The following is a 14193-nucleotide window of genomic DNA, read 5'->3' as shown; positions in this document are numbered from 1 at the left end:
CAGTGTGTACTGAGTGTACCTGCAGGGTGACCTGGGATGTGTCAGTGTGTAATGAGTGCACCTGCTGGGTGACCTGGGATATGTGTCAGTGTGTACTGAGTGCACCTGCAGGGTGACCAGGGATCCTGCGGCACTGGCGATGTCACCGGCCAGTCCTGTCCTAACCCAGGGGATAGAACATAGTAACCACATCCTTCCACAATATTACCCAACCTCAGTATTATAACATGTCCCTGATATCGTGCTCTGTATATGGAATAGCTGTGTGCAGGGAGCACATCAGACAGGAATACTCACCGCAGCAGCTTTCAGCCACCCCAGGGACGACCCCTGCACTGTGACACCCCCTGTGTCCTGCGCTTCAAACGTAATGTTCCCCAGGGACAGGACCGCGGAGAGAACAATTTTCAGGTCCAGCTCCTCCTATGAGACCGAGAACATGAGATCGTATAAAGCAAGATATCCCAGCAACATCTAACACAAGTCCTATAAGTCAGTGTGTGGCCCCACAGCTGCCTCTAGGGAGAGAGGATGGAGGTGATAGCAGGGATCAAAGTGGTCGTGGAGAGGTGGTGGAACTCCTGACCCCCACCCCAACCTCATTAGGCAGAGCCTAGATCCAGGGCCGGCGCCGCCACTAGGCAGCTCTAGGCATTTGCCTAGGGCGCCGGCACCTGGAGGGCGGCAGTTCGCCCCTCACCCCCAGCATGGAGGGTTAGCGAATTGTGTAAAAAACTTGCGGCGCCGGCGTCCCTGCAGTGCTGGAGCGGGTAGGGGTGTCCATGCCGTGGGGGTACCTGCGGCGCTGTCATTGTGTATAAAGCTGGCGGTGGCCGGCGGGGTCCCTGCAGTGAATAGACAATAACTAGCGCTTCCCGTGCCGCCGCGTGCATAGCGCCAGTTATTTTCTATTCACTCCAGGGACCCCGCCGGCCGCCGCCAGCTTTATACTCAATGACAGCGCCGCAGGTACCCCCGGGGCACGGACACCCCTGCCCGCTCCAGCACTGCAGGGACCCCGGCGCCGCAAGTTTTTTACACAGGTACCACCACCACCGCCCCCCCCCCCCCCGGCACCGGGGCGCCCCCACCCCGACTCGCCTGGGGCGCTCCTGCCTAGACCAGTGCCAGGGAAATTGTGCTCTACCTCCCATAAAGAAATAATGGTCCCACAAGGAAGTGGTGTTGTCACACAATAGTAACTCCAATAAAAATGACAACACTCAGTAGCATAACCATATACACATTACACTGCATGTAGTACCCCTTATACACATAATGTCCACAGTTGTGCTGCTTATACACATCTGTCTATGTCACTCCAACAGCTCACTCTCCATGTCCCTCAGAAGCTCTGATACTCAGAAGAGGGAGGGGGGTGTTGAGAGAGAGAGAGAGAGAGAGAGAGAGAGAGAGAGAGAGAGAGAGAGAGAGAGAGAGAGGAGAGAGAGGGAGGGGGGTGAGAGAGAGGGAGGGTGAGAGGGATGGAGGGGGTAAGAGACTGAAGGGGGTACAGGGGCTGGCATGAGAAACAAAGGGAGGGGTGAGAGACTGAAGGGGAGGGCAGAGAGAGAATGTGAGTGGGGAAAGACAGGAAGGGGGTGAAAAAAAGAAGGGTGGTGAGAAAAATCGGGGGGAGAGAGAGAGGGGTAAGGCAGGGAGGGGTGAGAGAGGGTAAGAGAGAGGAAGGGGAGACAGGGGCAAGAGAGGGAGAGGTAAGAAAAGGACAAGAGAGGGAGAGGTGAGAAAGGGACAAGAGAGGGAGAGGTGAGAAAGGTACAAGAGAGGGAGAGGTGAGAAATGTACAAGAGAGGGAGAGGTGAGAAAGGGGCAAGAAAGGGAAGGGTGAGAAAGGGGCAGGAAAGGGAAGGGTGAGAAAGGGGCAGGAAAGGGAAGGGTGAGAAAGGGGCAAGAAAGGGAAGGGTGAGAAAGGGGCAAGAAAGGGAAGGGTGAGAAAGGGGCAAGAAAGGGAAGGGTGAGAAAGGGGCAAGAGGGGGAAGGGTGAGAAAGGGGCAAGAGGGGGAAGGGTGAGAAAGGGGCAAGAGGGGGAAGGGTGAGAAAGGGGCAAGAGAGGGAGGGGTGAGAAAGGGACAAGAGAGGGAGGAGAGGGTGGATTGGGACCGGGGCAAGAAAGACAGGGGTGGAAAAGGGAGACTGGGGGAGGGTGACATAGGGGGTGAGAAAGAGAGGGGGTGAGAAAGAGAGGGTGTGATAAAGAGAGGGGGTGAGAGGAAGGGGGTTTACATCCATTGTGGGGAAAATATTAGAAGGAATAATAAGAACTAGTATCCAAAATTTCTTAGAACAGGAGAAAGTGATAAGTAAGGCTCAGCATGGGTTCGTCAAAAATAGATGGCTTCTATGAGGAGGTCAGTAGGGGGGTGGACTTAGGGAAATCTGTTCATGTAATACTGCTTGATTTCGCTAAAGCTGTAGACACGGTGCCTCATAAAAGGTTATTAATGATACTAGGCAATTTAGAGTTAGAGAATTGGTAGTATGGCACACAATGAGGTTTTAGGCACCCCCCCCCCCCCCATCACCGAGGGTTGGTGTGGATAGTGGGGGGGGGGAGGGGGGAGGGGGTGTGTGCCTAAAACCGCATTGTATGTCATACAAGTGTATAGCTAATGTAATGGCATTGCACCCTATAAAATCGCATGCAATTTTGTGGGAGGTGCGATGCGATCCGCCGGGGCCAAGAGAGCAGTGAATAAATTACATAGGAAAATCACAATCAAGTCCGATAAACCGGCCCATGTGATGCGATGTGATTTCTCTAAGCTAGTGTACTTATGCTAATTGGGTGCCCGGCTACAACATAAGTACCCACTTTTTTATTGTTTTATATCACTGCACTTAAAATTTTTCTTCCAAACTTAGCATCGCTCGATGAACCCTATAATGCTAAGTGAATGTGTGAGCCGATGCCCAGCAAGCTGCCTTGCACACTTCATCCATCGATGCTGCTCCCTTTTCAGCACATGATGTCGCCATAGCTCTGGTTGAGTGAGCTTTGATTCCCTTGGGTGGATCTAATGTTTTATTGTTTTCTGTAAGCTTCTGCTATACAATTCCTGATCCATCTGGCTATGGTTGATTTTGTAGCCCCCAGATCTTTATTTCTGCCTTCTGTCACTAAGAAGAGTCTCTTGGTTCTTCTCCAAGACTCTACCCTCTGAAGATATATTTTTAAGGCTCTCATGACATCAAGCTTGTGCAATCTGACTATTTTATCATTAACAGGATTCACGCAAAAAGATGGTAATACTATTTCTTGGTTTATATGGAACTGCGACAAGACCTTAGGTAAAAAACGCAGATTCGTCCTTAACACAACTTTTTCTTCAAAGAAATTAAGGAAAGGCTCTTCCGCCCACAAGGCCTGCATCTCCGACAACCATCTGGCCGATGTTATCGCTACCAAAAGGGCTACTTTGGCTGTAAGTAACCTTATGGGTACTTCCTCTAGTGGATCAAATGGGTCCTCTGTTAAGACATTGAGCACCATGTTCAAGTCCCACGGTGGCATGGGATTATGGAAAGTAGGTCTTATCTTCTTAATTGCCTGAATAAACCTTTGCACATATTTGTCTTCTGCTATTCTCATATCCAACATGGCCTCTAATGCCAAAACCTGGACCTTTAGAGAACTTGCCAAAAGTTTCTTCTCCAGTCCAACTTGCAGGAATTCAAGAATCGTGGGTATCAATTTAAGGTTTTTGCAGCCTAACTTGCAGAACTCTGCATATGCTCTCCATATTTTATAATATGTCTTGGACGTGGACAATTTTCTTGCTTTAAGCAGTGTATCCACCACCTTTTTTGAGAATCCTTTTCCTACCAGATGTCTGGTCTCAACAGCCACGCCGTCAAATTCTAATTGTCCGGTTGTCGTTGAAAGTATCTTCCCAGCTGCATGAGGTTCTCCCGATCCGGTAACCTCCATGGCTCGTCCACTGCCATCCTTGCCAATTTGGGGAACCAGGCCCGTCTCAGCCAATATGGGAGAATTGCTATGACTGTCGCTTCTTCTTTCTGGATTTTGTTTAGCAATCTTGGAATGACCGGAAATGGAGGGAATACATATATAAGTCCTGTCCCCCACTTGGCTGTCAGGGCGTCTGTCTGCCAGGCCTTCTGTTCTCAGTGTCTCTATATGAAAACTGGCACCTTTGCATTGGTCCTGGTCGCCATCAGGTCTACCTGAGGCAAGCCCCATTGTTCCACTATCATTGAGAACACGTCTTGTGATAGTTCCCATTCTCCAGGCTTGATTGGACCCCTGCTCAGAGCATCTGCCAGTTGATTTATTTTCCCTGAAATGAACACTGCTGATAGACTTCTGACACACTGTTTTGGCCGTGTCAGTACTTTTGCTGCGTCTGTCATTATTTTTACACTTCTTGTGCCTCCTTGTCTGTTTATATATCAACAACAACCTATTTGTCTGACCTGACCATCACCTCCTTCTGCGGCAATTGACTTTGAAAAGCTTGGTATGCCATCAGTACAGCTCTCATTTCTCTTATGTTCAAGTGTGCTTGGTACAGGTCCCAGCCCCACTTGCTTGAGCTGCCATGCCTCCACAGACTGCACCCCATCCTTTTTGACTGGCATCTGTCGTAACCACCAGCTGTTCTCTTGCTGCAAACGACTTTTCTTGTCGAAGTCTCTCCGCATCCAGCCACCATTCGAGGTTTATTTTTGCCTTCCTTGATCGCAATATTCTCTGATTGAGGTTCTTCCCATCCCTGCCCCGTTGGGATAGGAAACCGTTCTGTAGATCTCGTGTGAAATCTTGCCCACTTGATTGTATCCAATTCTGCTGCCATAAGGCCTAGAACTCTTAGGCAGTCTCCTGAAGATACCAATCTTCTTCTCAGAACACTTAGAACCTCCTGCCTTATTTTGTTCCATCTGTCTTGTGTCAACTTCACTGTCATGGCTCTCGTGTCCACCAGCACCCCTAGGTACTTTACTTCCGTTGCTGGCTGTAAGTGACTTTTTTTGTAGGTTTATGAGCCATCCATGTTGACCCAAGTACTTCATGACTCCTTTTGTATGTATCCTTGCCAGATCTTCTGACTTTGCCATGATCAGTAAGTCATCCTCCACTACCTCTTTAAGAGCTTTGGAGAGAGGAAATGTTTTAGGTTTCTTCCTCTTATCCTTGAATAGCAAATCTTGCAACTTGCCTTCTTCCAGAGTGTCCTCAATATTTAAAGATTTGTTAATCAGGGTTAACAAATTCTCAAGTAAGTCTGGATTGAAGTCCAGCTCGGCTTTTTCCTGCATAATTTCACCTTTGTCTGCTTCTTCATCTGTTATCAATGCCGGACCTTTTGCCGAATCCTCCGAATCCTTTGACACCAGTTCCCTAGGTTTCTTTAAGGACATTTTAGCTAGTTCTTCCTTTGTTACAAAGGTGTCGGCTAGAACAGTTTTTAGCATGCACACTAAATCCAACATTTGGTGGAAAATGCAGTTAAACATTGAAAAATATATTTATAAAGTTATTCATTATGGGAACAAAAATGAAGAAGATACTTATAGACTAAATGGAGTTATTAGAGGGAATTCTGCTGTAGAGAAGGACTTGGGGGTCATCATAGATGAAAAATTGCGTTATAGTGCACACTGCTCAAGTGCAGCAGCAAAAGCAAACCGGACACTGGCATGCATTAAAAGGGGGTATGGATTCAAGGGATGCCAATGTGATAGTGCCTCCTTACAAGGCATTGGTGAGACCACACTTGGAATAATGTGTTCAGTTCTGGGCACCGCACCTTAAAAAGGACATAAATGAATTGGAACAGGTACAGAGAAGGGCGACTAAGCTAGTAAAAGGTCTTGAATCACAAAAATACAAAGATAGGTTAACCAGGCTGAATGTTCTCACTGGAGAAACGGAGGAGTGGGAGATGAAGGGTGAAAGGCAAGAGAGGTGAGAGAGGGGGATGAGAGGCAAGAGAGGGGAGAGAGGGTGGTGAGAGGCGAAATAAGGGAAAAAGGGGGTAGAGAGGGAGGAGTGGGAGATGGGGGCTGAGTGTGGAAGATGGGGGCTGAAAGGATGGAAATGATAGTGATCTCACCCCCTTCAGAGAGAGAGGGGGTGAGAGGGATAGGTGAGAGAGGGAGGGGTGTGAGAGACTGAAGAGGGAACAGAGGATGGGGTGAGAAAAAAGGGTAGGGGTGAGAATCAGAGGAAGGGGTGAGAGACTGAAGGGAAAGGCAGAGAGAGCGGGAGTGAGAGGGGGAAGACAGGAAGTGGGTGAGAAAAAAGCTGGGGGAGAGAGACGGGTATGAAGAGGGGGAGAGGTAAGAAAGGGGCAAGATAGGGAGGGGTGTTAGAAGAAGGGGTGAGAGGGAGAAAAAAAAGAGAGGGAGACAGAGTCAGAAAGAGAAGGGGGTGTGAAAGAGGGTGAAGGGGATTGCTCAGCATCATGATACCACGCACCCAGAGGACGCAAGTGCTCAGCATTATGATACCATGCACCCAGAGGACGCAAGTGCTCAGCATCATGATACCATGCACCCAGAGGACGCAGGTGCTCAGCATCATGACACTACGCACCCAGAGGATGCAGGTGCTCAGCATCATGACACCACGCACCTAGAGGACGCAGGTGCTCAGCATCATGACACTACGCACCCAGAGGATGCAGGTGCTCAGCATCATGACACCACGCACCCAGAGGACGCAGGTGCTCAGCATCATGATACCACGCACCCAGAGGACGCAGGTGCTCAGCATCATGATACCACGCACCCAGAGGACGCAGGTGCTCAGCATTATGACACCACGCACCCAGAGGGCGCAGGTGCTCAGCATCACGACACCACGCACCCAGAGGACGCAGGTGCTCAGAATCATGATACCACACTCCCAGAGGACGCAGGTGCTCAGCATCATGACACCACGCACCCAGAGGACGCAGGTGCTCAGCATCACGACACTACGCACCCAGAGGACGCAGGTGCTCAGCATCATGACACTACGCACCCAGAGGACGCAGGTGCTCAGCATCACGACACCACGCACCCAGAGGACGCAAGTGCTCAGCATCATGACACCACGCACCCAGAGGACGCAGGTGCTCAGCATCATGACACTACGCACCCAGAGGACGCAGGTGCTCAGCATCATGACACCACACACCCAGAGGACGCAGGTGCTCAGCATCATGATATCATGCACCCAGAGGACACAGGTGCTCAGCATCATGACACCACGCACCCAGAGGACGCAGGTGCTCAGCATTATGATACCACGCACCCAGAGGACGCAGGTGCTCAGCATCATGACACCACACACCCAGAGGACACAGGTGCTCAGCATCATGACACCACGCACCCAGAGGACGCAGGTGCTCAGCATCATGACACCACGCACCCAGAGGACGCAAGTGCTCAGCATTATGATACCAGACTCCCAGAGGACGCAGGTGCTCAGCATCATGATACCACGCACCCGGAGGACGCAGGTGCTCAGCATCATGACACCACGCACCCAGAGGACGCAGGTGCTCAGCATCATGACACCACAAACCCAGAGGACGCAGGTGCTCAGCATCATGATACCACGCACAAGAGGACGCAGGTGCGCAGCATCATGATACCACGCACCCAGAGGACGCAGGTGCTCAGCATCATGATACCAGACTCCCAGAGGACGCAGGTGCTCAGCATCATGATACCACGCACCCAGAGGACGCAGGTGCTCAGCATCATGATACCAGACTCCCAGAGGACGCAGGTGCTCAGCATCATGATACCACGCACCCAGAGGACGCAGGTGCTCAGCATCATGACACCACACACCCAGAGGACACAAGTGCTCAGCAATATGATACCACGCACCCAGAGGACGCAAGTGCTCAGCATCATGATACCATGCACCCAGAGGACGCAGGTGCTCAGCAATATGATACCACGCACCCAGAGGACACAAGTGCTCAGCAACATGATACCACACACCCAGAGGACGCAAGTGCTCAGCATCATGATACCACGCACCCAGAGGACACAGGTGCTCAGCATTATGATACCACGCACCCAGAGGACGCAGGTGCTCAGCATCATGACACCACGCACCCAGAGGACACAGGTGCTCAGCATCATGACACCACGTACCCAGAGGACGCAGGTGCTCAGCATCATGATACCATGCACCCAGAGGACGCAAGTGCTCAGCATCATGATACCACGCACCCAGAGGACGCAAGTGCTCAGCATCATGATACCACGCACCCAGAGGACGCAAGTGCTCAGCATCATGATACCACGCACCCAGAGACGCAGGTGCTCAGCATCATGACACCACGCACCCAGAGGACGCAAGTGCTCAGCATCATGATACCACGCACCCAGAGGACACAGGTGCTCAGCATTATGATACCACGCACCCAGAGGACGCAGGTGCTCAGCATCATGACACCACACACCCAGAGGACGCAAATGCTCAGCATCATGATACCACGCACCCAGAGGACGCAAGTGCTCAGCATCATGATACCACGCACCCAGAGGACACAGGTGCTCAGCATTATGATACCAAGCACCCAGAGGACGCAGGTGCTCAGCATCATGACACCACACACCCAGAGGACGCAAATGCTCAGCATCATGATACCACGCACCCAGAGGACGCAGGTGCTCAGCATCATGACACCACGCACCCAGAGGACGCAGGTGCTCAGCATCATGATACCACGCACCCAGAGGACGCAGGTGCTCAGCATCATGATACCACGCACCCAGAGGACGCAGGTGCTCAGCATCATGATACCACACACCCAGAGGACACAGGTGCTCAGCATCATGACACCACACACCCAGAGGACGCAAGTGCTCAGCATCATGATACCACGCACCCAGAGGACACAGGTGCTCAGCATTATGATACCACGCACCCAGAGGACGCAGGTGCTCAGCATCATGACACCACGCACCCAGAGGACGCAAGTGCTCAGCATCATGATACCACGCACCCAGAGGACACAGGTGCTCAGCATTATGATACCACGCACCCAGAGGACGCAGGGTGCTCAGCATCATGACACCACGCACCCAGAGGACGCAAGTGCTCAGCATCATGATACCACGCACCCAGAGGACACAGGTGCTCAGCATTATGATACCACGCACCCAGAGGACGCAGGTGCTCAGCATCATGACACCACACACCCAGAGGACGCAAATGCTCAGCATCATGATACCACGCACCCAGAGGACGCAAGTGCTCAGCATCATGATACCACGCACCCAGAGGACACAGGTGCTCAGCATTATGATACCAAGCACCCAGAGGACGCAGGTGCTCAGCATCATGACACCACACACCCAGAGGACGCAAATGCTCAGCATCATGATACCACGCACCCAGAGGACGCAGGTGCTCAGCATCATGACACCACGCACCCAGAGGACGCAGGTGCTCAGCATCATGATACCACGCACCCAGAGGACGCAGGTGCTCAGCATCATGATACCACGCACCCAGAGGACGCAGGTGCTCAGCATCATAACACTACGCACCCAGAGGACACAGGTGCTCAGCATCATGACACCGCACCCAGAGGACGCAAGAGCTCAGCATTATGACACCACGCACCCAGAGGACGCAGGTGCTCAGCATCATGACACCACGCACCCTAGAGGACGCAAGTGCTCAGCATCATGACACCACACACCCGAGAGGACGCAAGTGCTCAGCATCATGATACCACGCACCCAGAGGACGCAAGTGCTCAGCATCATGATACCACGCACCCAGAGGACGCAGGTGCTCAGCATCATGACACCACACACCCAGAGGACACAGGTGCTCAGCATCATGATACCACGCACCCAGAGGACACAGGTGCTCAGCATCATGACACCACGCACCCAGAGGACGCAGGTGCTCAGCATCATGATACCACGCACCCAGAGGACGCAGGTGCTCAGCATCATAACACTACGCACCCAGAGGACACAGGTGCTCAGCATCATGACACCACGCACCCAGAGGACGCAAGAGCTCAGCATTATGACACCACGCACCCAGAGGACGCAGGTGCTCAGCATCATGACACCACGCACCCAGAGGACGCAAGTGCTCAGCATCATGATACCACGCACCCAGAGGACGCAAGTGCTCAGCATCATGAAACCACGCACCCAGAGGACGCAGGTGCTCAGCATCATGACACCACACACCCAGAGGACACAGGTGCTCAGCATCATGATACCACGCACCCAGAGGACACAGGTGCTCAGCATCATGACACCACGCACCCAGAGGACGCAGGTGCTCAGCATCATGACACTACGCACCCAGAGGACGCAAGTGCTCAGCATCATGACACCACGCACCCAGAGGACGCAGGTGCTCAGCATTATGATACCATGCACCCAGAGGACGCAGGTGCTCAGCATTATGATACCACGCACCCAGAGGACGCAGGTGCTCAGCATCATGACACCACACACCCAGAGGACGCAAGTGCTCAGCATCATGATACCACGCACCCAGAGGACGCAAGTGCTCAGCATCATGACACCACGCACCCAGAGGACGCAGGTGCTCAGCATTATGATACCACGCACCCAGAGGACACAGGTGCTCAGCATCATGACACCACGCACCCAGAGGACGCAGGTGCTCAGCATCATGACACCACGCACCCAGAGGACGCAGGTGCTCAGCATCATGATACCACGCACCCAGAGGACACAGGTGCTCAGCATTATGATACCACGCACCCAATGGACGCAGGTGCTCAGCATCATGACACCACACACCCAGAGGACGCAAGTGCTCAGCATTATGATACCACGCACCCAGAGGACACAGGTGCTCAGCATTATGATACCACGCACCCAGAGGATGCAAGAGCTCAGCATTATGATATCATGCACCCAGAGGACGCAGGTGCTCAGCATCATGATACCACGCACCCAGAGGACGCAGGTGCTCAGCATCATGACACCACACACCCAGAGGACACAGGTGCTCAGCATTATGATACCACGCACCCAGAGGATGCAAGAGCTCAGCATTATGATACACGCACCCAGAGGATGCAAGAGCTCAGCATTATGATATCATGCACCCAGAGGACACAGGTGCTCAGCATCATGACACCACGCACCCAGAGGACACAGGTGCTCAGCATTATGACACCACGCACCCAGAGGACGCAGGTGCTCAGCATCATGACACCACGCACCCAGAGGACACAGGTGCTCAGCATCATGATACCACGCACCCAGAGGACGCAAGTGCTCAGCATCATGACACTACGCACCCAGAGGATGCAGGTGCTCAGCATCATGACACCACGCACCCAGAGGACACAGGTGCTCAGCATCATGACACCACGCACCCAGAGGACACAGGTGCTCAGCATTATGATACCACGCACCCAGAGGATGCAAGAGCTCAGCATTATGATATCATGCACCCAGAGGACGCAGGTGCTCAGCATCATGATACCACGCACCCAGAGGACGCAGGTGCTCAGCATCATGACACCACACACCCAGAGGACGCAGGTGCTCAGCATTATGATACCACGCACCCAGAGGACGCAGGTGCTCAGCATTATGATATCATGCACCCAGAGGACGCAGGTGCTCAGCGTCATGATACCACGCACCCAGAGGACGCAGGTGCTCAGCATCATGACACCACACACCCAGAGGACACAGGTGCTCAGCATTATGATACCACGCACCCAGAGGACACAGGTGCTCAGCATTATGATACCACGCACCCAGAGGATGCAAGAGCTCAGCATCATGATACCACGCACCCAGAGGACACAGGTGCTCAGCATTATGATACCACGCACCCAGAGGACACAGGTGCTCAGCATTATGATACCACGCACCCAGAGGATGCAAGAGCTCAGCATTATGATACCACGCACCCAGAGGACGCAGGTGCTCAGCATCATGACACCACACACCCAGAGGACACAGGTGCTCAGCATCATGACACCACGCACCCAGAGGACGCAGGTGCTCAGCATCATGACACCACACACCCAGAGGACGCAGGTGCTCAGCATTATGATACCACGCACCCAGAGGACGCAGGTGCTCAGCATTATGATATCATGCACCCAGAGGACGCAGGTGCTCAGCGTCATGATACCACGCACCCAGAGGACGCAGGTGCTCAGCATCATGACACCACACACCCAGAGGACACAGGTGCTCAGCATTATGATACCACGCACCCAGAGGACACAGGTGCTCAGCATTATGACACCACGCACCCAGAGGATGCAAGAGCTCAGCATCATGATACCACGCACCCAGAGGACACAGGTGCTCAGCATTATGATACCACGCACCCAGAGGACACAGGTGCTCAGCATTATGATACCACGCACCCAGAGGATGCAAGAGCTCAGCATTATGATACCACGCACCCAGAGGACGCAGGTGCTCAGCATCATGACACCACACACCCAGAGGACACAGGTGCTCAGCATCATGACACCACGCACCCAGAGGACGCAGGTGCTCAGCATCATGACACTACGCACCCAGAGGACGCAGGTGCTCAGCATCATGATACCACGCACCCAGAGGACGCAGGTGCTCAGCGTCATGTTACCACGCACCAAGAGGACGCAGGTGCTCAGCATCATGACACCACACACCCAGAGGACACAGGTGCTCAGCATCATGACACCACACACCCAGAGGACACAGGTGCTCAGCATCATGACACCACACACCCAGAGGACGCAGGTGCTCAGCATTATGATACCACACACCCAGAGGACGCAGGTGCTCAGCATCATGACACCACACACCCAGAGGACACAGGTGCTCAGCATCATGACACCACACACCCAGAGGATGCAAGAGCTCAGCATTATGATACCACACACCCAGAGGATGCAAGAGCTCAGCATTATGATACCACGCACCCAGAGGACGCAGGTGCTCAGCATTATGATACCACGCACCCAGAGGACGCAGGTGCTCAGCATCATGATACCACGCACCCAGAGGACGCAGGTGCTCAGCATTATGATACCACGCACCCAGAGGACGCAGGTGCTCAGCATTATGATACCACGCACCCAGAGGACGCAGGTGCTCAGCATTATGATACCACGCACCCAGAGGACACAGGTGCTCAGCATTATGATACCACGCACCCAGAGGATGCAAGAGCTCAGCATTATGACACCACGCACCCAGAGGACACAGGTGCTCAGCATCATGACACCACGCACCCAGAGGACACAGGTGCTCAGCATTATGATATCATGCACCCAGAGGACGCAGGTGCTCAGCGTCATGATACCACGCACCCAGAGGACGCAGGTGCTCAGCATCATGACACCACGCACCCAGAGGATGCAAGAGCTCAGCATTATGATATCATGCACCCAGAGGACGCAGGTGCTCAGCATCATGATACCACGCACCCAGAGGACGCAGGTGCTCAGCATCATGACACCACACACCCAGAGGACACAGGTGCTCAGCATTATGATACCACGCACTCAGAGGATGCAAGAGCTCAGCATTATGATACCACGCACCCAGAGGATGCAAGAGCTCAGCATTATGATACCACGCACCCAGAGGACGCAGGTGCTCAGCATTATGATACCACGCACCCAGAGGACGCAGGTGCTCAGCATTATGACACCACGCACCCAGAGGACACAGGTGCTCAGCATTATGATACCACGCACCCAGAGGATGCAAGAGCTCAGCATTATGACACCACGCACCCAGAGGACACAGGTGCTCAGCATTATGATACCACGCACCCAGAGGATGCAAGAGCTCAGCATTATGATATCATGCACCCAGAGGACGCAGGTGCTCAGCGTCATGATACCACGCACCCAGAGGACGCAGGTGCTCAGCATCATGACACCACGCACCCAGAGGACGCAGGTGCTCAGCATCATGATACCACGCACCCAGAGGACGCAGGTGCTCAGCATCATGACACCACGCACCCAGAGGACACAGGTGCTCAGCATCATGACACCATGCACCCAGAGGACGCAAGTGCTCAGCATTATGATATCACGCACCCAGAGGACGCAGGTGCTCAGCATCATGATACCATGCACCCAGAGGATGCAGGTGCTCAGCATCATGATACCATGCACCCAGAGGATGCAGGTGCTCAGCATCATGACACTACGCACCCAGAGGATGCAG

General features: G+C 53.1%; 1 protein-coding gene across 1 annotated transcript in view; it reads right to left on the bottom strand.

The window, feature by feature from the left end:
• LOC146024716 (myosin-IIIb-like) overlaps positions 1–14193 on the bottom strand; it is a 493994-nt gene that overhangs the window by 282084 nt on the left and 197717 nt on the right. The window contains exon 8 of the mRNA XM_083155469.1: positions 298–423. Within this exon, the coding sequence (XP_083011595.1) occupies positions 298–423 (126 nt within the window). The remainder of the gene's footprint in view (positions 1–297; positions 424–14193) is intronic.

This window comes from Crinia signifera, chromosome 1, assembly GCF_055691185.1.
Source record: "Crinia signifera chromosome 1, ASM5569118v1, whole genome shotgun sequence".
Lineage (NCBI taxonomy): Eukaryota > Metazoa > Chordata > Amphibia > Anura > Myobatrachidae > Crinia > Crinia signifera.
Note: the sequence above shows the minus strand (reverse complement) of the source record. Positions and strands in the feature narration are given on the sequence as shown.